The sequence below is a fragment of the Manis javanica genome, chromosome 1 (genome assembly GCF_040802235.1).
Source record: "Manis javanica isolate MJ-LG chromosome 1, MJ_LKY, whole genome shotgun sequence".
NCBI lineage: Eukaryota > Metazoa > Chordata > Mammalia > Pholidota > Manidae > Manis > Manis javanica.
Window position 1 is genome coordinate 159,126,806 of NC_133156.1, and position 24,653 is coordinate 159,151,458.

Here is a 24,653-nt window from a genome sequence, read left to right on the forward strand (position 1 = left end):
AGAATAACATAAGATGAAGCAGGAGGATGTCCCAGGGAGGAGGGCAAAGTACAGCCATACCACCTTATCCACAGTTCTCCTTCTGTGGTTTCAGTTACTGAGGTTAACTGAGGGCAGAAATATTACATGGAAAATTCCGGAAGTAAATAATTCATGAGTTCATGAGTTCTAAACTGCATGCTGTTCTGAGTATGGTGAGGAAATCTCACACCATCCTACTCTGCCTTTGTCCAGCTCGTCCTCACTATATACACTAGCTGCCCATTAGTCACTAAGTAGCCTCTGGTTAGCAGATGACTGTCACAGTATCACACTGCATTTTTGCTCACTTTATTTACTTTACTTAACAATGGCTCTAAAGCACAAGGGTAGATGCTGGTAAGTCAGATATTACAAAGAGAAGCCGTAAAGTGCTTCATTAAGTGAAAAGGTGAATGCTCTCGACTTGATAAGGAAAGACAAAATTTTATTAAAGTATATTGTTATAAATTGTTCCAATTTATTGTTAGTTACTGTTATTAATCTCTTACTGTGCCTAATTTATAAATTAAGTTTTATCATAGGTACCTGTGTATAGGAAAAACATAGTATATGTAGGAGTTCAGTACTATCTGTGGTTTGAGGCATCCCTGGGATCTTGAAAGTATGCTTATGGATTGCGGGGGGGGCTACTGTGTAAGAAAGTCAACAAAAAGGAAACAATTCCTCTCATGTTATCTTTTTTCAAATATTCTGTTTTGTTAAATTCAGTAGCTTACCTTCAACTGTGAATGATCTGGTTGCTGTCACATTGTAGGTGACCCCATTTTCATTGTGCATAAATTTACATGTATAATCACCTGCATCTTTGCTAGTTACATTGTCAATTAGCAAAAATGTCTTGTGTGAGCGGTATCTCAGGCCTTGAAGAGCTTTACAATTCTGCAATGAAAAATCCCTTTCTGTTTTCAGTAATTCTTTTTTGCATCTATTTTCATTATGCAGTTTTCATCTATTTTCCCCAGATTTCCTCCTACCTTAAACCACTCAACAGGTGCTGTCCAATTGTAGAGGCCAATTGTAGGGCAATATATTTTGGAATTTTTTTCGGATCCAGATGTTGTTGAATACATCCGATAATCTGGAATATTGCAATCTGGTTGTTTTCCATATACAGTGACATTCACATATCCAGTCTTATTGGAGGTAGGACTATTGAAATAAGACAATTTTTAAAAGTTACTTAGCATAATGGAGTAACTTCCTCCAATTCTCACTTTTACTATTTTTTTTCTTAGAACAAGTGATATATAGTGACTCTTTTTTATTTAAAAGTAAGAGTTTTTAATGCTTTCTTGTTACATTTGAGATAAAGAATATAACCACTGTGGTACCCCTAAAATGACTCCTTCCCCATTTCTTTATACAGTGTATCTGTTAATGACAAGAACATGAAATTATAAAGACATTAAGCATTTATTGAGAGTGACTATGTACCATTCATGGTGTTAACATTATCTCATTTTGTTCTCAAAACAATGCTTTGAAGTGGGTTATCATATGCATTTTACAGATGAGGAAATGGAGGGGCAGATGCTGTGAGAAGTTAGCATCTCACAGCTAAGTAGTTACAGAGCATGAATTTGAAATTAAAACTTGCCTGACCTCAGAACCTAGGCACCAAACACATCTTGCCTTTTGATGTGTCCACCTGACATTTTATATGTACGAAACCAAAACATTTAACAATTTATATGTAGAATAAGTAATTTGTAGGCATGTAATCTCATGTAACCCTCTTCACTTACCTCTCAAGTTTAAGGCACTGGTAAATGTCCTTCTGCACTCCCCATGGAATCCTTGACACCCAGCATCTAGGTCACTGGTTTTGCGCTGGTTTGTTCTTACTTCCAGCCAAAAGTGAACAATTGCTCTCACTTCTCTTGGTCACTAGGAAAACTAGGTCTTTTTCAAATTGGACTACAATTTGCTCCCTGTCATTATGCATGCAAATAGTTAGCTCATAACCACCTAAACTTCAACCTGAAGGTGTTCCTAAAAGTATTACTCTTATTCAATTTGCTTTATAAATTTAACTGTTCCAGAGAAATCTAGAAAGGTAAAGAAAATGAGGGCAGCTCCGACTTTCAACTACTAAAGAAGTAAAGGGAGCAAACCCAAGGATTCTTGTGGCCACCTGGGTAATACCTTCTGATAATGCAAGTATAAATTCCAGAATCATTGACGTTGGCCGGGAGAAATTTAAGGTGTTCCCCTGAGGCAAATACACGATTTCCTCTCTGGGTGGCAATATTTATGTTGGCTTCTGAGTAATACCAATCCACAGGGTATTGAGATTTTCCTTGTCTAGGACATCTCGCAATTAAAGCCTCATTTTCCAGACCCCAGGATGGTTTTCCTGCAAATGAAAGAAAATATATAAACGTGATCCTGAAATGATCAAATGAAAATATTATAATTCCTATATTAGAAATGGGATATACTTTGTGATACTTTACTGAGAAAGAGTAAGTAAATGATGAAGATCTTTTATGAAATGTTCTACTGGGTACCACAGGTTAAGGAATGCATTTGAAGCTACATCCCCCACCTGGCTCCAATGGAAAAGCAGCCATGCCTACCTGCACAAAGCATGCTGTCAATCAACAAATGTTTACTGTACTCCTATATGCAGGCAGCACATTCAATTTGGGAATATTTGAATATCTAAAACTAAAATGATGATACATTTGTTATGAAGAATTTGTCTTGATAGATTTGTGATGAAGAGTGACTATAGAGCATAAGTGAAATTTCCAGGTTACAATTTAATTGAACCAACTGGAAGCAAACAGTTTAATACAAGGCAAATGTTTCTAGAAATACTTAATTTAAAGAATTTTAAATTCTAGTTGACAATATAATACTTACTAAACTTAGCTGCTGTGGAATGTATAAGAACTGTTAGAGTGGCTAAGACCCAAAGTCTCATTCTCGATTTTTCAGTTTAGAGCAAGTATCTGGTATCGGTAACTGATTGTTGAGGTTATTCAAGTTGAATCTGTGACATATGATGGTGAGGGTCTCCACTAGAAGGCTGATGGCACTACCTAAGATTTAGAGTTGGAAAGAACTGTCAGTGTCTCTACTGAAAAATACAACATACAAAATCACAAGCAAAATATTTATAGCTATGATTTTTACTTACTTAATAAACCCCTCCCAGGAGAAATAATCAACAAGTATTTGTTACGTATAAATGTATATAACAACAAAATTTCACACATGCATCATTGCATTTATTTTTACTAAGCCTCAGGGCCACTTAGACCCTACAACAGTCATGCTATTCACAGTCCCACAAGCAGGTGCTGAAAGAAGCTACATTAAGAGGAAAGAAAATTAGTTCCTATTTTTGAAAAAAATTAAAACCAAAAAACTCAACAGACCCCAGAAAATACAATATTAGAAATGCTAATATAAAACCACAGGTACCCACACTGACTGGCAGCTGCATACACACACGTGATCCACACTTAGGCACATACACAAAGCAACTAAGGAATACAGGAAAGTGACCAGGAAAGCAGTAATCAAATTGCTCTGGAGACTAAACTTTGTTCCTGCCTCAGTTTGTCCCCAAGATTTACCAAAATTTTTCTAAGAATAGCTGGAGATCTGTGAAAAATAACAACTTCTTTTTTTATTTTCTTTCAGCTCAAGAATCATTTAACTATATCATTTTTTTTAAAAAGTCAGGGGAGGGATGGAACCAACATACAAACTGACAAATGTAAGAATACATAAAGCAAACCTTGCTAGATTTCAAGAAAGCATATTTCCTCCAAACATGAACTATTGATACTTTTCTTATTATAAGCATGGAAAAGTTTTCATTACAAACTTTAGATAGTAACTGATGCTTACCCAAACTGAGACAGAAGGCATGAATGCCAAGTCAGTGATCAAGCTAATAGTTCCCCGTTACGGCGGCTCCTTCCTTGCAGACTCCCATGATCATCTCTCTCTCTTATTTTAAAGGGGAGACACTCAAAGACATCCTGCAACTCACCACTCCACCCACCCTGAGATTTGAGTTTTAGCCAAAATTCATGACTTATTCATAAATGCCAGTAAGTCACATGCCAAAAATTCTTGACTTTGGTATTTAAATATTTAAACATAAGAAGAATGCAGAATAATCCCTTCCAAGGAGGTAACCAAATCACCTCCCCCTATTTGAGCTTCAGTTTCTCAAGATGAGTAAGATTTTTTGTTTACTGCCCTGATATTATTACCCCTTTGGTTCTAAAGGATCCTGAAGTCTTGGGGCCTTGAGTCTGCCCTTCCAGGTTGAACTGACACTTCTTTTGGCAGAAACAAGTTAGGCAGTCTCAGCCAGCTTTGGCACATGCAGTAAGAAAAGTTTCAAAAGCAAGTGGGGTTTGTGGGGAGCAATGAAAAGTAAGTAGGGCCCTATGGGGGTTTGCAAATGCTCTGTTTATGGTTCAGAATGTGACACAGTCTCATCCAAAAACAGACTCCAGTTCCTCAGAGTTAAATCCTTGCAGGGCTCAGTTTGCACCGACAGAAGTAAATTTCTAAGGAGTTCAGGAAAGTAGAGGGGGACTGTGAGTAAGAGGGCTTTCTCACGGCCAGCGACAAGGACAGCCCCAACCCTCATCTCTGGAGCTCCATGTAAACCAAATGTTAATTGCAAAACATGGTTTGAACTACGTAGAGCCAGTATGACTCTATTTTATTATGAGTCAATTCAAATTACTTTTTAAACTCATCACATCCCAGAAGGATTCAGGGACTAATTCCAGACCAGCACCATAACTTAATAATAAAAGTTAAGATTTATCTAGAACTCACTTGAGCCAAATAAAGTTCTAAGTGACTTACACATATCAACAGCATTTTCCCAACCATGCAAGGAGGCAGGTACTATTCTATATCCCCACTTTATAAATCAGGACACCAAGGCACAGAAAGGTTAAGCAACTTCTTCAAGTCACATACTGCTAAGAGGCAGAGGCAGAATTTCAACGCAAGCTAGCTGACTGCAGAGACTAGATGCCTAATCACTAAGTTATCTTGCCACCAGGTGCAGACGGTGAGAAGAGGAAGCATTACAAAGAGGGTTCTAGCAGGTTTTCAGAGCCGGTTTACTACAGCCTCCCCCTGACGCTGTGGCTGGCAGGGCTCTACAGCAGATCCTCCGTATGCATGAGGCTTAGTCAGATTTGGGGTATTAGTCATGTGCTCTGAGAGGAAGAGGTACAAAGTCCTGTCACAGCTGGAAGATATACCATAAGATGTTTGGCTTAAATTAAAGGAACTAGGTCTGCTTGTTGCTGTTCTCAAGTTATTTGAAAAAGTTCTTATTTTCATGATCATACAAGTTTCACACAGAGGCCCCAGAATCAGGAGCAGGTGAACTTGGAAGAACACCTGGTCACCGTGAGCCCTAGATAGCACTTTGTTAAATAAAATAATACAAACTGGAATATTCTTATTCTCGAATAGGTACTTCTGTTTTACATCCTAAAACATCTTTTAAAATTTTTTTATTAAATTTAGGCATTTATTCATGAGCCGGCCACATTTACATTGGTTTTTTGTTTTAAGAAAGGTTTATCAGTTAAAAATTAGTTTCAATTAGAATTTCAACATACTAATCATGAAATCTTAAAGAAGCACTTAATAAAGTCTATCATTGTAAAATAATTCAGTCATCCATTCAACAATTAAGTCTTTTCGTTCAAAGTACAATACTGTGTGTATGTATTATCAGCATTATTCTAAGTTTACGGATTAAAATTAAAAACCAAGATTGAGTCTGGTTAAAAAATTTGACCAAGCTCACCCAGTTGTAGCTGGGGTTGAAACCAATCTTGTTGAACCTCAAAGCCAAGACTTTTTTTTTTAATATCAACTAAAAAAAAGGGATTAGAGCAGTAGTTTTTCTTTTATAATTGCAACTGGGTTATTCAACAAAATAGGCTAGTTCCTCCAAGCCTCTTCTTTATAAAGAACTAAACTATTTTGGCTTCTAACTACTATGGTACCATCCAACATTAAAGTATAGTAGTTTATAGCAACTAAGACAAAATATGAAAAGTAAGAGGTTCCAGTAAATACATGAAACAGAGATTTTGAGCAGCCATGAACATCTGCCAGGTCAAGCAGAAATCTTCCAGTGTCTACTTATTTCTCTGGCAGACACCCTCTTTTAACAATTCTTAGAACTACTCTACATTTTTTAAATTAATCTAACCTAATATGGACATAGTTTTTCTGACTTGGGTGTTAAAATTTTGAAAGCTGCATGGCTCTGTTTATAATCAAATTCTCCGACATTTCTATGAAAACACTAAAAATCTTTATTTCCAGAGTTACAGTTAATGGCTTGCATTTGGAACCAGGCACTCAAATATTTCATAACTTAGAAGATGTCATGTGAGGCTTATTCACTGGTCTTGGCTGATGTCACAGCTACATCAAGATGCAGATATCTTGACACACACCAGAGCTGGCCCTGTGTGGCCTGGTCTTCCCATAAATCACATCAAAAGTTGGAAAATTTTCCCTGTTGATCTTACATGAATTTTAAGTGGGTCAGGTTATCACTCCTTGATTCTCACAAGCATGAGCAATGGGGGAACTTTTTCCACATTTCATTAGCTGGTGTTTCAGATGCCGCTGTCCTTCCATGTCTCCTGATCAAGTGTGTCAGGGCATGTGACAATGGGGCAGAACCTGTGTGGTGTCTGGGGGCCTGGCTCCAGGCCCAGCTCCAGCTTCTGTGGCCCTGTGGGCCAAGCACTCCTGTCTTCTCTGGTTCTGCTCTGCTTTACTACTCCAGAGCCTAGTAGCCCTCAATGCCCAGCTCCCTCTCCGGGTCTTCCTTCCGGTCACACCCAGTCCTCCCCTTCAACAGCTGGAAAAAACTGGTGTGCATTCAAGGATGAGCTGGAATTAGCAAAGCTTTGTTTCTCCAGAACAAAACTCCTCATCTCCAGCAGCCCTCTCTCCCCCTAAGAAAAGCAAGTTGTCTCACAGCTTTATCCCAATGATGGAAGCTCTGTCCTTCCAGATGCTTAAGCCAAATTTTTCCTATGTGGTTAACTCTTCTTTCCTCACAAATCTGACATGCGATCCATCAGGACATCCGATCAGCCTCACATTCTAAGTACATCTTACCTGCAGCTACTCCCCACCCCCACTGCCCCCTTCCCTGTCATTTCTCACCTGGATTTTAACAACAGTGTCTAATAGTCCTCCCTGCTTCCACCGGTGCCCCTCTTCAGACTAGTCTTAATACTGGAGCTCCAGAGATGCTGTGGAACCCAACGTACAGCCTAGAGGCCTCCAGCCTTTCCACCTTGCCCTTAGAGATGACGTCCGTGGAGCTGCTATAAAGGCCCACGTGCACTGAGGCCCGCCTGCTCTCTGACCCCTCCCCCCGTCTGTCCTGCATGTCCCCTGACCTCTTCAGGCCTGCTCTGCACTCTCTTTCCTTTGGATGGCTTCTCCCAGTTACCCCCGGGGCTGGCTTTCTCCGCTCCTCCAAGTAGATGCTCCCATGGTACCTTCTAAACGAGGCTTAACCTCAATACTCATTTTTCTTTTCTTTCTTTTTGCTTCTGAATCACTTTTTTTATAATTGAGGTGAAATTCACATAACATAAAATTAATCATTTTAAAGTAACAAGTCAGTGGTATGAAAACCACCACCTCCAACTAGTTCCAAAAGATTTTCACCTCCCCCCAAATAAAATCCTGTACCCATTAGTAGCCATTCTCCCCTCCTTCACTCCCCCTAGCCACCAATCTGCCCTCTGTCTCCAAGGATTAGCCTATTCTATTTCATTTATATGCAGTCATACGATAAGTGACTTCTATGTCTGACTTCTTTCATTTACGTAGTGCAGTCAGGGTTCATCTATGTTGAAGCATGCATCAGTACTTCATTCCTTTTAATGGTTGAATAATATTCCATTGCATTGGGATATTACATTGTATTAGGGTATTGATTTATCCATTCATCCACCAGTGGGCACTTGAGTTGCTTCTGCCTACACCTGTTGTGAATAGTGCTGCAATGGACATTGGAGTCCAAGTATTTGTTTGAGTATCTGGTCAGTTGTAAACCATGATGTCCCATTCCTCCTCCCCTCCCTCCTTACCCTGCACTGGTCTTGGTCTGGGACACTCACCACCTTCTAACTTTCTTTTTCCACATTGTGTCTGCAGTTCATGTTCTGTTTTCCCCCACCAGTTATGAGCTCCTGAAGGAAAGATGTTTTTTATCAGTTTGTCCACTGATACAGCTCTTATGTCTGGAACAGTGCCCAGCACAAAGCAGGTGCTCAAAAATGTTAATTGAATGAAACAGTACACCTGACCAGGGGTGGATTATTTGGTCTGAAAAATAAAAGTTTTATATATTAATCTGGACAAGAACAATGTGCTTTCCACCATGCTTTTACATATCTCCCTTAAAACTGTCTTTTTTGTTCTATTTCATGGTAAGGTGAGGCCCAAGTCACCCTTGGAAGACCCCATGATTACTCCTGGGGCCAAGAAGAGATTGAGCCCCGATCAAGCCAGAAGGATGCTGTGGGCCAAGGACAGACTCAGGACAGAAACAGAGATGAGGTGCTGGCCATATGACCACCAACTAGCAGTCATAAGTTTTTGCAAATGTGAAATGACTAAAATTTCTTTGAAACTAACCTTTTAGGATCATTGTATAATCTCTCCCATATTAATTCCACAGAATCTATTACTGCAATAGATGTCCTTTATGTACATCTTCCTTTGTCTTGGAGTCAGTGTGACCTTTATTTGACCAGAATTAGAGTGTCTGTAATTTCTGTGAGAATTCTAAAATTACATAGGAAATGACAGTACTTAGTATAGCCAAAAACATCTTTAACAAATAAGAATGAACTTGAGGGACTTACACAACCTGACTTTAAGACTTAATTTAATGTATAATAGTGAAACAGTGTGGTATTGGCACAAAGAGACATATACATCAAAGGGTCAGAAGAGAGAGTCCCAGAATAGACTCAAACAGAGACTACAAATTGATTTTGATAAAAGCGCCAACATAAGTTTATGGAGAAAGCATAGTGTTTTCAACAAATGATGATGGAAAATTGGCTTTCTATATGGAAAAAAATACTTTTATCTCACAGTATACAAAAAATAAAATCAAAATGAATCATATATGTTGAAAATTACATTGTAGAAAATTTCCATTACCTGTTGTAGGCAAAGATTTCTTAGACTGGATACAAAAATCACAAATCATGAAAGAAAAATAACTTGGACTTCATCAAAATTAAGAACTTCAGCTCTTCAAAAGACGTCATTAAAATCTGAATAGGCCAGCCACCTTCAGACACTTTTATACATCTCATGGAAGACTTGTATCTATAATTCATAAATAACTCTTACAAATCAAGATGAATATGAAATAGTCCATGTAATAATCTTCAAGCAGAAGATTTGAACTAAGATTTCACAAAAGAAAATATATCAATAGCTAATACATGCATAAAAAAGATTCTTAACACATGCATAGAAGATTATTAGAGAAATGCAAATGATTAAAACAAAAAAGAGATCTAATTCCTGGCTATTATTACAAAGACTGACAATACCAAATGTAGACAAGAATGTGCTACAGTGAGAATTCCCATATGTGACTAGTGGGAGTGTAAATGATAAATGACTTTGGAAAATAGATTAATAATTTCTGACAAACTTTCACCATGTGACCCAGGAATGCTTCTCCTGTAGATTTACCCCCCCCAAAAATACAAACTATGCCTACAAAAAGATTCATACACAGATGTTCATAGAAACTTGATGACCATCCACGTGTATGTGGATAAATGATTTTACATTAATCTGATGGAATGCTACTGAGCAATATAAAAGAAGAAACTATTGATTCACACAGCACGAGTGAGTTTCAGAAACATTATGCTGAGTGAAAGATGCCAGGTGTAAAAGAGTATACACTACATGATACCATTTACATACTGTTCTAAAACTGCAAAGCTAATAACTGATTACCTCGATGGGAGATGGGGGGGTCAATTAACTGTAAAGGAACATGAGAAAAACTTACAGGATGATATCTTCATTGGGACGATGGTTTCATAGGGTATACATTTGTCAAAACGTATTGAGCTGTACACTTATGCTAACCAAAAGAAGCCAAACCGAGAAGAGTATGTATTGCACGTCAATCGGATATGAAGTCCAACAACAGGATTAACTTTTTCATATAAGTATAGTTTTACTGAATTGAATCCTTTCAGTTACAAGAATGTCAGATTGAAAGACACTTTCATTATGAAGGTGGAAATAAGGGTTCTAAGAGGTACAAACTTTCTATTATAAAATAAATAAGTCACAGGGATGACAAGTGCAGCATAAGGGAATAGAGTCAATAATATTATAATAACTGTGTATGGCGAACAGATGGTAACTACACTCATCACAGTGGGCATTTTGTAGTGTCTATGAATATCAAATCACTATGTGGTGCAACTGAAATGGATATAATACTATGTCAACTACAATTAAAAATTAAGATAGAATAAGAAGGTAGAAGTAGAAATAGGAGGTGGGTAAATTAACCCTGGATTTGACCCAGAGACACAAACCATCACTGACAGATTGAAAGGAAGAAAGAATTAAAGGGGTAACAAACATACACCAAAAACAGAACAAGGAAAAAACCAAAAGAAGCCATGTTTGAAAGAAACACCAAATTTGCTCAAAATACTCCTTAATGATAGCAGGAGCCAAGCACATTCTAAGATCATCTGCTTGGTCACCATGATTTAAGAATGTCTTAGTTTTATGAAGCTTAATAAAGATCACATTTTGAAAAGATTAACCAACTTGCATGGGAGCTAGTTTACTAGACAAGTCCTCCAACAAGTAATGTCTCCGATGTATTTTAAAAGTTGGTGTCGATGTCAGCAGTGATCTAACAGAGACTGGTTGGGGGAAAATGCTTAAATTTCCAGGAAACAATGCTCAAAAACAACTGAAATGAAGACAAAGCAATTTAGAGCTTTCCAGCCCAGATTTTTTCAAAGCCCTCCTCCTAAAGAGAAGAACAATGAGGGAATTCACAACTGCAGCCTTTTCCTTTACCTCTGTGCTCACCATTCCTGTGAAGTAGTGAAGCCAAAGGAAATGTGGGATTCAAGACACTGCTCATTTCTATAGCCTTTACGTTTACTGCTCAGATGGTGAGTTGATACATTCAACTACCAATGTGCAGTCAAGTCAAGCTTCAAGTAAGAGGGCCTGCTTTTTTCTGACCCACTAAGAATCCAGGGTGAAGAGGACCTTAGGAAGTGCTGATTGGTTTTTGGGTGGGCAGAGAGAATGAGGAGTAGGGAAGACAACCAGGAATAAGCCCGCATCCTGGGGTGCTCAGAGGGGTACAGTGGGGCCAAGAGGGTGGAAGCAAGATTTTGTGGATATGACACCAAAAGCATAGAAAAACAGACTGTGAGACAACATCAAACTAAAAAGCTTCTGCATAGCAAAGGAAACAACAGAGTAAAAAGGCAACCTATGGAATAGAAGAAAATATTTGCAAACTATGTATTTGATGAGAAATTGATTCCCAAAATATGTAAGTAACTCTCACAAATCAATAGCATACATTTGCTAAATACTTGAATAGAAATTTCTCCAAAGATGACATACAAATGAACAATATATGAAAAGATGCTCAACATCACTAATCATCAGGGAAATGCAAATCAAAACCACAATGAGATATCACGTCATACCTAAAGGATGGCTATTATCAAAGAAACAACAGATAACAAGTTTCGACAAGGATGTGGGGAAATTGTAACCCATGTACACTGTTGGTGGGAATGCAAAATGCTATGGAAAATATTATAAGGTTACCAAAAAGTTATAAATAGAACTACTTTATGATCCAGCAATCTCATTTCTGGGTAAATATCCAAAAGAATTTATATACAAATCTTAAAGAGATCTCAGCACTCCCATGTTCATTGCAGGACTATTCACAATAGCCAAAATGTGGAAACAACCTAAATCCAGGAGAGATGAATAAAGAAAGCAAGTGTAGCATACACATATGTATATTGGAATACTACTTAGCCTAAACCTTGAGGACATTATGCTAAATGAAATAAGCCAGTCGCAACAGAACAAATACCGCACGATTCCACTTATATGAAGTATCAGAAAATAGTTAAATGCACAGCATCAAAGAATGGAATGGTGGTTTCCAGGGACTGAAGGAGGGGTTGGGGAGGTAATCAAGAAACATCAATTTTCAGTTAAGCAAGATGAATATTTCTAGATATCTGCTGTGCAATATTGTGCCTGTAGTTTACAATACTGGATTATACTTAAAAATGTGCTAAGATAGTAGATCTCATGTTAAGGGTTTTTACCACAATAAAATAATTTTTTTTGCCCCTGATTAGAATCCAGACAACCTGCCTAGCCCTTACCCCTTTCCTCTTTCTGGAAACTGGACTTGGTTGTTGTCAGAGTTTTGTTACAGACCAGAGGGACTCTTCCCTCCATCCTGAGTTAGACCCTATTACATGCACGTGTGCACACACACACACACACACACACATACGTGCGCACTGCTCTCTCATGGTTTTAGCAGCACCACTGCTGGGAGATGACTGCATTGTCTCCCGCCCACTACAATGCCTTTGCCCCGGGATATCAATGTTACCCAAAACTCTGGAGACCCTTTCCTTTGCAGCTGTCTGTCTCTGCACTCAGAAAACTGGGCAGTGTAGAGGGGTGAGCAGAGAAGTAAAGACCCCCATACTCATAGGACAGTATTTTGAAGGACATCAATGAAGAGTTCTCCTACTGGAAAAGCAGAGATCTGAGGACCAAAAACAGCCCAGGTCTGCTTGAGCTATTGGTCCACATCTCTAAACACAGAAGCATCCAGTTTGGAAAACACTTTGGAACAAATCTCATCATCTAAAAAATCTTTTCAGTAACAGAGAGAACCTGATATTCTGCTGGCAATTCTGTAAAGTTCGAATCAGCAACCAAGACAGCCTGTCTGCAGGGCACAGAGATAAGAGGTCCCAGGGCAGCAAAGGAAAAAATCATGACAACAAGGGCTGATATTAGGAGGCTTTTACTGCCAGCTAAGTACAACACTCCATATTTCACAACCATTTAATCTTTAGAAATCACCCTTTGAGCTTGGTATTAGTACTAATATGCTGTCTTTATAGGTAAGGAATACAAGAATTAACCAGGTTAGATGAGTTGCTGAGAGTCCTACATCAAATTAGTGTAAGAGCAGGGATTGGATGCAGTTCTGCATAAACCCAGAGCTTTCTGTCTTAGATTCTATACATAAAACATCAGAAATGGGGTAACAATGTCCACACTGAGATTTGGGGGGTGATGACACAAGAACAGTTTGACTCAAGAGCTAGTGAAAAAAACTGTTGAAGCTGGGGTTCCCATTTCTCCACTCAGGAGAAAATCATCAGGAAACGCTGACACTCTGGGTGGAGCTTTGGAGAACCACTCTGCCGTGTGTGACCGCGCACACTTCATCAGGTGAGAGGAACAGAATGGAACCATTGGCCACAGGGGCAACACCAGTGCCCATGGCAGGTGTGACCGCAGGCCAGGTATTTATTCCCTGCCCGCCCCCTGCCCACCGCCTGGCCCTCGCCAGCCCACTGCCACATAGTCATCACTCTCCTTCTCCACCCGACTCCCTCCTCTCCCTCGCAGCACATTCCTCTCCCTTGGCCCCTTGCCAGGCAGCTCCTTACTCCCTAAATCCTCTTCCCTTCTCCACCATCCGAGCAGACTCCACCTTTGGATTTTAGTGGATTGTAGTGAGGATGATTCTGGAAAGCGAGCAGTCTTTATGTACACTGCAAGTCCCCCTTCCTTTCTCATGCTTCACCAGACATTTTCCAACAGCCGAGGCCACAGTTCCACATTATACCAACTAGACTTCCAGGGGCTTTCACCAGTCTCACTTGGTTTTCCCAGTGGTAACACTATTTTTTTCATAGACAGAAAACTGATAGCAATTAATATTTTTAACTTACATTTTTGTTGTTTTAATTCCCCATTCCCTTTGAGATAAAAGTATTTTTGAAATACCCCTCCCAAAGGCACTTACCATCAGCCAGGTGCACTTGAGCTCCTTCCTCCTCAACGTCCCACCAAGTGAGTTTATTAACTCTAAAAATCCTATTTCTCTAATAGCTCTCTGCTAGATACTAGCCTGCTTTCTTTAAAGACTTCTCATTTTCCTTATCAGTTAAGAGAGGAAAAGACTGCTGATAGCTAATACTGATGACCTGTACTGTTAACAAATGGCAGCTTCAGGCTCACCGCATTCTCTATTTGAAAGATCTCTGATGAAACTCTGCTTCCAATTTTAATGTTATCTCCCTACATGGTCACATTTCATCTTAATGATGTTTTATGTCCCTGTGGGTGACTTTCTCAGTAAAACCTCCCAACTTCATCTAGGTGACAGGTCACTCAGGGCCCTTCGAGTGGGTTGGGAACTAACTTTCTGAAAGCAGTGGCTGTAAGGGCAATGGGGCACATTTCTGCAGCACATTTGACTGTGGGTGTCTCCATGTCAGTGTGTTGAGAACTCTGACACATGCTGGTGCCCAAGTGTATGCCAGGCTCTGTGTGCAGGGGTCTGTCCATGTCATCACACACACCCCTCAGAGGCTCAGGGGGGCTCAGAGAGGTTGATGAATTACCTGGCGCAAGGTGACAGCTGCTGCAAGGTAAAGCCAGGATCCAAAGCCCCTGTAACTAGACTTTCCATGTGCCACCAGATGACCTGCCTTGGATGGTTGTAATTCATACAGATTTATGGACACACGCTGTGTCCAGAATTATTAGAATTCTGGATAAACCAACTGCAATCATCCCTGTGATTTCCTTTTTCAAAATGTTGGTGAGTTTTGAATAATCAGGGTGTGCCATTTGCCAAAGAAATCTAATATAGTAGAAATGGTATGAACTTTCGCTACAACCTGGTTTTCCTCTCAGTAGCAGCATGGCAGTGGGCAAACGCCCTAACCACTCTACATCATCTGTGCAAAAGGTGTTGTTATCAGTATGAAATGAACAATCTATGGAAGGGGTGAACCGGAGTCATGAATGCCAGTGGCTTTCTGCCCTATCCCACACTCAATCTATTCTGCCCACCATAATAAACTGAAAAAACAAAACCTCCAACATTTAATTTCCTTTCATTCTTGCTTCCAGACCCAGGTCTCACCACAAGAGCCAAATCACATCTCCTTCTTCATTGGGCCACTGTTCATAAAAGATGAAAATCTATAGCAGAATCTAGATACACACCATACAATCTTTATCTGAAACATATTTTTACATGAGGTCACCTGCTATTTCTTCTCCACTGCTAAAGATCTGGAGAAAATACACTTAAATAATGGGCAAAACAGAACTTATTGATATGCCAACATTGTGTCAGGCACTGTGAGAGATCTAAGAGAAGCAGGACATTCATTCCTGACCTCGAAGAACTTGAACTTTATGAAAAAAAAAGTGGGGGCAGGGAGAAAGGTAGCATTATACAAATCTGAAAATTTTGAACTTAAACTATACAGAAATACGCAACCATATCAATATGTTTTTAAATTAAGTTAGGTTGTTGAAAGCTATAAAGATGTCTTCATTCAAGAGTGAAATTTTAAATATCTTTCTGGCATGGTTGAGCTGTGGTCCTGTCTTAACTCCAAATCTTTTGATATCCTTTAGCATCATATGAGAGTTAAGGCAGCAGTATTTAGAAACTTGGGCTAACTCTGTTATGGAATTTACCTTTCAAAGTGCTTTCAGCATTGGCAGTTATGTACCTGAGTGTTATGAAGATGGGTAATGGCATTTTTAATGTTTCCATCAATAGTTCAAGATTTTCTGTGAAGTCCAGGGAGGCCAGCATCTATTTAGTAATAAATAAGGTAACATGTGAAGGAAAATAGAGGGACCTCAGCAGCCATGGGCGGCCTCAGGAAGCTTCTCCTGAATAATCTGTCTATCTGCGTGGGCTCTGGAAAGTGTGGAATTCAGAGATTCCTGCTGATACATCCAACTGGCTGGGAGAGACCCGGGAGGCCTGGGAGGGAACAAGCGGGGCCATTTGAGGATCTCTCCATACCTGAAGGTCTTAAGCTGCACACCCCAAGTGTGTCCCCAGGCGACGCCCACTGAAAATGACTGTACCCTTGGAAGTGACTCTAAACAAAAGAGCTCCAGATCTGATGGAGGCAGTTCTTCCTGGGAGAACAGCAATATCTCTGACAACTCACCATTTAATGGCATGAAAGGAAAGATCCAAGCTGGCCAAACTTGTTCATCTGAAATGAGAACAACAGGGTAGTGCTGCTGGAAGAACAGTGTGTGTGTGTGTGTGTGTGCGCGCATGCACATGTGTACAAGTGCTTGTGTGCTTGCCCACATGGAAAGGACATCTTAGCTCTGCACCCAAAGCAAAACTAACTTTTAAACATAAAAAATCTCACTGAATCATCAAAACTAAGAAGTTAGCTGTCTTCACTCCTTGGAGAATTAGGAATAATTGGTTCAGACACACCAATTCCACAGCCACACAACATCACAGAGCCCTTTTCGTGGTGTCTACTAATTCCTGGGACTCATTGTCCTGAGTCCTCTCTGTCTCCGGCTTCTGTGCCCAGAACTGCCATCCCTATTCTGCTCGGCAGCAGCCCAGAACTCAGCCCTTCTCCGATTTGCATGAGAAATCCATTTACACTGAACTGTTCTAAAATGCGGCACACCTAACTTGAGATTTTCACATCCCGTGGAAGGTCTCATGACCTCCTGCCATCTACCTGGGTGCTCTCCTTCCTTCCCTCTTGCACCAGCTCATCCATCACCAGTCCTTCCCTCTCAGAGGTGCTTAGGGGCCTTTCACATCTCCCTGGAGCTGTCCCCACATGGGCACACCCCTCCCCAACCAAGATGCTAGGCAGCTAGAAAGGATGCAGCCCTTTCAGAAGAAGTTGAGGCTGTAAACTGCAAATTCATTTTTCTCTGTCACACTTGCCTTTGTTCACTTTCACCTCCCCATGAGCATCTTTTCCCCCTTCTAGCACCTTCTCACCTATTATGTGGTTGCTACAACCCATCAAATATGTGGATAGGTAAGACATGTTTCTTTACTCTCCCAAGGAGTAGAGTTTCTTGAAAAGTGGAAAAGCTTACTAAGTACAAATGCCTCAGTAATTTAGAGGGACCAATACCTCCTGCTAGCAAGCCCCATGTGTGAGCTTGGAGGGAACTCTTCCAGTGCCCATCAAGTCCTCAGAGATGACAACTTCTGACCAACAGGTTAACTGCAACTGCATGGAAGATCCTGCAGTAGAGCTACTCAGCTAAGGAGTTCTCAGATTCCCGACCCTCAGAAAATCTACCACGTTAGAGTACTTTGTTAGACAGCGATACGCAACCATAAGATAGCTAATAGTTGATAAGAATATGTCTGTAACTATTTGTTCTATGGGTCTATCAACAAGGAGGTAGAAGTCAGGAGTCATTGCAGACTTGGATCTGACCAGAAATGACTTTGGATTTCCATGGGGGTTTTGCATTGTATTTCCCTTACAAAGTAGTCAAAAATTCTATTTCTGCTGCTTAATAGGCTTTTTGCTATCTGTGTTGTCAGGAAGCCACTTCTACTGTATCTCTTGGGTGTCCATTATCAGAGGAAGCTTCCTATCTTAGAGATTGTTCCACAGTTCTTAAAAGCACACCTTCCCTAGTCAAATCAGATGAAGCATCCACTTTTCTGTATGTTCTTTCTATATATTCAACCAATCGTTGTCCATGTATCAGAGGGAAACAAGTTGATTTTATCATAGAAAACAACATTGCTTCATGCCGCCCTTGAAGTCAACACTGGTCCGCAGTGGACTCTGAGAGGCCTCATGGGGTCAGGTTTCTATGGACAGTGAGATGACTCATATGTAGCCACCAAGAACACAGTAAGCAGGCAGCAGAAGTCACAATAGAAAAGACCAGGGTCAGCAACAGTGGTGGGTGGGAGCCAGGGCTGGGCCTTGGGCAGGGGGCCTCTGACCTGGGGCAGGCTTTGCCTTGATCAGAAATGTTCTCATCATGACATGATGCCTTTGTTCCCTGGAATCTCAAACAGACACTTTGGCTTCTAACACAGCAAGAGTGTGAGAGGAAAATGTGATCTGTGTGTTATGTTCTCAGTATTTCCCCTGTGTGTCAACCTTTGTTCTCTGTCTCAGTCACATCCCTTGCCTTCCAACATTGTAGGAGCATCAGAGGAAAGGCCGACCTGTAGGTCAGAGTCTCATTCTTTCCTCCTATTTAAATAAATTTCAACACTTTCCTTCATGGTCTTAGGTCTTCTAAAACCTAGAAATCCAGAAGCTTCCATCTGGGTCCAGTTAAAATTTAAACATGATCTTCATTTGTTCAACTTCGCCAATCCTGTAAATATTCATGGTAGGTTATCTTCTGAGATCAAGTCCAGATATTTTTAAGGACTCCACAAAAATTTAGACTTCAGAAGGAAAGAGGATTGTGGAAAGAAACAGATTTCACAGAGCCCACACACACACATTTTCAGGAGGTCACTTCAGTCACCCACTTAAAATTGTTTTTCTTCAAGATCCTGTCCAATTCTCCCTAAGTCAATTTCCCTAGCTAACAACACATTTTGTTTAAAAACAATTTATTTGCCAATATACATCTGTAATATGTAGAGCATACTCTCTAACAGGGCCTGCCCTTGAGTCTGAAGCATGGAGCAGCAGAATACAGGGGCACTGGAACCATTCTGAATTCGTGTATTTCTGACTATGCAAGAAATGTTCAGTGAAGAAATGCTGAGTATTTCTGAGGATTATCCCAATACTCAGAGAAGAGATATAAAATAAAACAAGTAAATGGAGTCTAGAATGTTATTTTCTAGAGGAGAAGATTCAATCATAAACATGATAATGAATTTTTTTGGACTTTGATAATTCTAAAATTAAACTGAAGAACAAATAAAAATAACAAAACTAACTTTGTATTGTCTGTGTAGCCAGGTACTGGTTCCATCCACCATAATCATCATAATGATAAAATTATAAGGACTATTATTACCCCTACTTTCCAGAGAAGGAAACTGGACCTTAGAGAAGTAGTAAGTGTACTAGGTGACCCTGCCAGTCAGCTGGAGAGCCAGGATTTGAACCCAAGTTCTTTGAAGCAAAACCTGCCCTGTGTCCATTATCTGCACAGCTTCTTAACTTTCCAGGGAGACCAGTCAGAGAAGTGTTAAAAAAATAATTAAAGGTTAAAGGAATGTGCAGTTTATCTTTGTAGATATTCTCTCTTGAGTCTATTATTGTCCAATAAAGTTTCAGTATTTAAAATAACATGGACTAACCATAGGGAGAGACAAAGAGCACGGTGGAACAGAATAAGAAATATAGAAACAGATCTAAGCATTCATAAGAATTTATCACAAGATGATAAAGAAGCAGCATATCAAGTCCAGGGGGAAGAATAGTTTTAAATAAGAGATATTAAAACCATTTTACATGGATTTAAGAATTACAAATGATTTAATATAAACATTATATACTATTTTATAATCAACAGAAAAATAAAGTCCATTGATGAAGAAGTTTTACTCCAAGTGGATTAGAGGTTGAAAAGTAAAAAAAAAAGTAAAACTGCAAACAAACACAACAAAATAGTTATTTACTTATTAATATTGGCTTTCTAAGCATAATGGTAAAGGTAGAAACAATAATGGCAAGATCAAGTCTAGTCAGTTACATCTGAATATATCATAAACAGGCAGGAGGCAAAGAGTGAGGAAATATTTGAAAAATATATAGTTGAGGTCTGAATGAACTGCACAGATCCACTCATCCATGCTTTTTTCAATAAATATGTTGGAAATTTTTTTGCAGGTTTGTGACAATTTGGGAAAAACTCACCAACTATGTAGTCTAGAAATATTGAAAAAAATTAAGGAAAAGGTATGTCATAAATGCATAAAACACATGTAGATACTCATCTATCTTACCATTTACTACTATGAAATCAATAGTAGGCTATTAGTAATTAAGTTTTGGGAGAGTCAAAAGATATATACAAATTTTTGACTGCATGGGATCAGTGCCCCTAACCTCTCTGTTGTTCAAGGTCAACTGTATATTTATGTATGTTTATGTGTAGCTTATGTATATAATTTATATATATATGTATATATATATATACACACACATATATACACTTTCTGAGTTAACATGTTCTGTAAATCAGTTACAGAAAATATAATTTGTAAAAAAGGTAAGAAATATTCCAAAAAGACGGCATAGAACTGTTCAACAAGTCCATTCAAATATTATGCATCAATAGTAATTAATAAATACAAATTAAAATTAATATAATTTTTACTTATCCAATTTGTAAAAAGCTTTACAAAAGTATAATATCAGCTGCTGGCCAGAAATGTAGGGATATAATGGCTACATAAACTGGTACAACCTTTCCAGAAAATAATTTGGAAATTTAAATCAAAATAGTCTTTAACTTAGAATTTGTCTTCTGTTAATATATTTGAGAAAATCATGGATGCTCAAAAATATTTAGCTTCTCATAGGTAAGTCTGTGGGGGATAGTGGGGAAAAAACTAAACATACAAATTAAACAATTGGTTAATCTGTGATACAGATCAGCTCAGGCTCATGAGGAGATTATCTGAAGCCAAAGAAACACATCCAGAGTGGAACTGATAGAACTCATGGGTCACCAGACAGACTTCTGAGAAAGGCTTGTCTCCATGGTACTGTTTGTATATTAGTCTTCTACTAAAAGCTGTTCTGGTTACACCTAGAAAACTTAAAAGGAGACCCAAAAGGACCAAACTGTTTCAGCAGAACTTAGTGATCCAGGGTGTAGCTAAAGAAAAGTTGCAGCCATACAAAAATAACCAGTCTCCAGCAAGTTGAAGTTACCACTGTCCAACATCCAATCAAAATTCATCCAGCATGCCAAGGAGCTGGCACCTACTACTACCCTTAATGAAAAGAAAGGATAATCAGTTGAAACGGACCTGGAACTGACATAGTTGATAGAGTTAATAGAAAAGAACGTGAACGCAGCTAGTATATCAGGATTCCGTATATTTCCAAAAGCTACATGAAAGTTTGAATACATTAAACAGAGACATAATGGATATAAAAATGACCCGCAGAGAACTACAGATAAAGATAGAGGATAATGAGTTTTGGGAAAAATTTCAAGTCATCTTATGTAAGTGTAATTTAAGTCCTTGAAAGAGAGGAACTAGAAAGGGGACAGAAAAGCTACTTAAAGAAATAATGGTCCAAAATGTACATTTGATGAAAATTATAAAAGCCCCCAAGTCAAAGAAGCTCAGTGAAACCCAGGCATTAAAAACAATGAAAACTGCTCCAAGGCACGTTACAAACAAAATCCCTCAAAGCCAGTAATAAAGAGAAACTCTTGAAAGTCAGAGGGGGAAAAAAATCATGTTACTACCAAGCAGCAAAGATAAAGATTCTATCATATTTCTCACCAGAAGCAGTGCAAGTAAAAGACAGTGAAACAAAAAATTGTAAAGTACTAAGAGAAAAAGTCACCTTAGACTTCTTAACCTAATACAAATATTGTTCATAAATGAATGTGAAATACTTTTTCAGACATGTAAGAGCTAAAAAAAAAAAAGAAAGAAAGAAAAATTACCAACAACAGAAAAATACTATGAGACATTTTAAAGAAAAATCTTTCAAACAGAAAGAAATGATATCAGATAGAAACTGAATCTATGTGAAGGAATGCAGAGCACCAGAAAAGCTAACTCTGTGGGTAAATATGAATATTTTTATTTCTTGCCACTTAAGTCATTTAAAACATCAGTGAGTGCTTCAATCAAAAGTCATTACAATGTAATGTGTGGTTTATAATAATATATGAGCACAATAGCACCAAAGCCAGCAGAGGACTGGAAGTATACTGCTGTCAATCTCTCAGACTTCAGTGCACTGCTAAAATCACTTAAAAGTGGACTGTGCTTTCTAAAGATGTATAGCATGAACCCTAAAGAAACCACTAAAATAACAAAACAGTTACAGTCAATGGACTTACAAAGGAGAAAAACTGATATCATAAAAATATGCAATTAACCCAAAACAAGTCAGGAAGAGGAGAAAAGAGAAACAAACAACAAATGGCTCAAATAGAAAACAAATAGCAAGATGAGAGTTTTAAACCCAACCATATCAATAACCACAGTCAGTGGAAGTGGTCTGAACACACCAACTGAAAAACAGAGATTATCAGATTGGATTAAAAAAGAAAGCCCACCAATATGCTGCCTATACAAATTCAGCTTTAAATATGATACAAATGGGTTAAAAGTAAAAGGAAGAAAAAAGATATGCCATATTAGTACTAATCAAAACATAGCTGGGATGTCTATATTGAGACCAAAGTAGATTTTAGAGCAAAGGATTATTAGTAGGAAAAAAGAATTCCATTTCATGATGATGGAGTCAATTATCAAGAAAATATGACAACCCTAGAAGTTTATGCTTCTAACAATGGATCTTCAAAATACATGAAGGAAAATCTGATAAAACTGCAAGGAGAAATAGAGAAATCCTGAATTAGGGTCAGAGATTCAGATATCCCTATTTCAGTAATTGATAGAGTAAATAAACAGACTATCAGTAAGGACAGAATGTTGTCAATTTGACCTAATTGACACTCAAGGCACTCTGTATCCAATACTAAGTACTAAATACTCATTCTTCTCAAATGCATGGGTTGTTTACTATGAGAGACCATATTCCTGTCCCTGAAACAAGTCTCAATAAGTGAAGGAAGGTTCAAGGCATATGAAGAAAATATGTTAATCTGACAATGAAATTAAATCAGAAATCAACAACAAAAAGGTATCTAGAAAACCCTCAAATGTCTGGAAATTAAATAATGCATTTCTAAATAACCCCTGGGTTGAAGAAGAAATTGAATGGAAAATTAGAAAACGTTATGACTGAGTGGAAGCAAAAAACACAACATATCAAAATTTGGGAACTTCAGCTCAAATAGTACTTAGAGGAGCATTTTCAACAATAAATGCTTATGCTAGAAAAGAATAAAGACCACAAATCAGTGTTCTTGGCTACCACCTTAAGAAACTAGGACAAGAAGAGAAAGGAAACACAAAGGAAGCAGAAGAAAGGAAATAATATAAGTCAATGGGGAAACAATCAAATAGAACATGGAAAAACAATAGAGAAAAATCAACAAAACCAAAAGCTGTCATGTTGAGAAGATGAATCAAGCTGATAAATCTCCAGCCACGTTCACTGGGGGAGAAAAGAAAGAAAGACACACTCACATCAGGAATGAGAAAGCTGATACCACTAAGTTTCTACAGTTATTAAAAAGATACTATGAGCAGTAAAAATATCAAAATATTGAAAAATGAGCAACAGAAACGACATACTGACCCCTGAGACAATCTGGATGAATTTCAAAATAAAGTTTGCTGAATGAAAAAAGTTAGATGGAGAGAGTACATGCTACATGATTTCATGGATATAAAATTCTAGAAAATGCACTTATTTACAGTGACCAAAAAAGATCAGTTGACACCTAGGAGTGGAATGGGAGTAGCAAGAGGGAGAGATTTCAGAAAGACATGTGGAAATTTTAGGGGGTAATGAATATGTTCATTATTTTGATTATGATGATAGTTTCACAGTTTTATACATACATCAAAACTTACCAGATCATACAATACTAACATGTGCAATCTATTATATGTCATTTATACTTTCATAAAGCTATAAAAAAGCAGGTTTCAAAGGGAATATAGGTTATGATCCCAATTTTATAACATGCATACCTGCAAGTGAATATGTGTACAAATCCTTACACACATATACATGTACACCACAGAAATTTTCTAGGAAACAAGAACTCTGAAATCTTGACAATGGTTATCTGCATAAGTAGGATTGCAAATGATTTTGTTTTCCTCTTTCCTACAATGAAACGTATTATTTGTGAACATATGATATATTTCTGACTTTAGTTTGTGAATATTTTATCATGTTTACATTTCTATTTATCATATATATGCAATAGTGGTCATATCAACACACTCGTCTCCAGCCTGGGAAAATAGACCTTTTACTACAAAGGCAGATCCTAAAACAGACAAATCCAAAAGTTTGTGCTATTAAGAAGGATATAGCCCTAGGTCAAGGGTATCCCAAGAGTTAGCAAGTGATTCAAGACCAAATACTGTATGAAAAAAGATAACCCTCAGATATCCCTATTTACATCAGGAGTGTTCTTTCCTGTATTGTCATGCACACACATACACACACACACACACACACACACACGTTTTTAAGATATTCTCAATGAAGGAGTATTGGCAAGTTTCCGAATTCTGGCTCTCAAATGTGTAAGGTCCACAGAAGAACATGTCCCAGATAAACATAAGATATTGTTCAACACTTCTTATAATTGAGGCAAAATGTATCTAACCT

General features: G+C 38.4%; 1 protein-coding gene across 3 annotated transcripts in view; it reads right to left on the reverse strand.

The window, feature by feature from the left end:
• IL1RL1 (interleukin 1 receptor like 1) overlaps positions 1-14,379 on the reverse strand; it is a 33,735-nt gene extending 19,356 nt beyond the window's left edge. Inside the window, exons 1-6 of one of the 3 annotated variants that reach the window (XM_073239163.1) lie at positions 14,198-14,379; positions 9,259-9,429; positions 2,911-3,089; positions 2,188-2,398; positions 1,017-1,191; positions 759-921 (exon numbers count right to left, since the gene is read on the reverse strand). In XM_073239163.1, the coding sequence (XP_073095264.1) occupies positions 759-921; positions 1,017-1,191; positions 2,188-2,398; positions 2,911-2,971 (610 nt within the window). In that variant the 5' untranslated portion in view covers positions 2,972-3,089; positions 9,259-9,429; positions 14,198-14,379. Of the gene's footprint in view, positions 1-758; positions 922-1,016; positions 1,192-2,187; positions 2,399-2,910; positions 3,090-3,906; positions 4,046-9,258; positions 9,430-14,197 lie in introns of those variants that run through there. The other 2 variants (XM_017653564.3, XM_037019918.2) reach the window with 2 other exon arrangements.
• Positions 14,380-24,653: the final 10,274 nt, after the last annotated feature.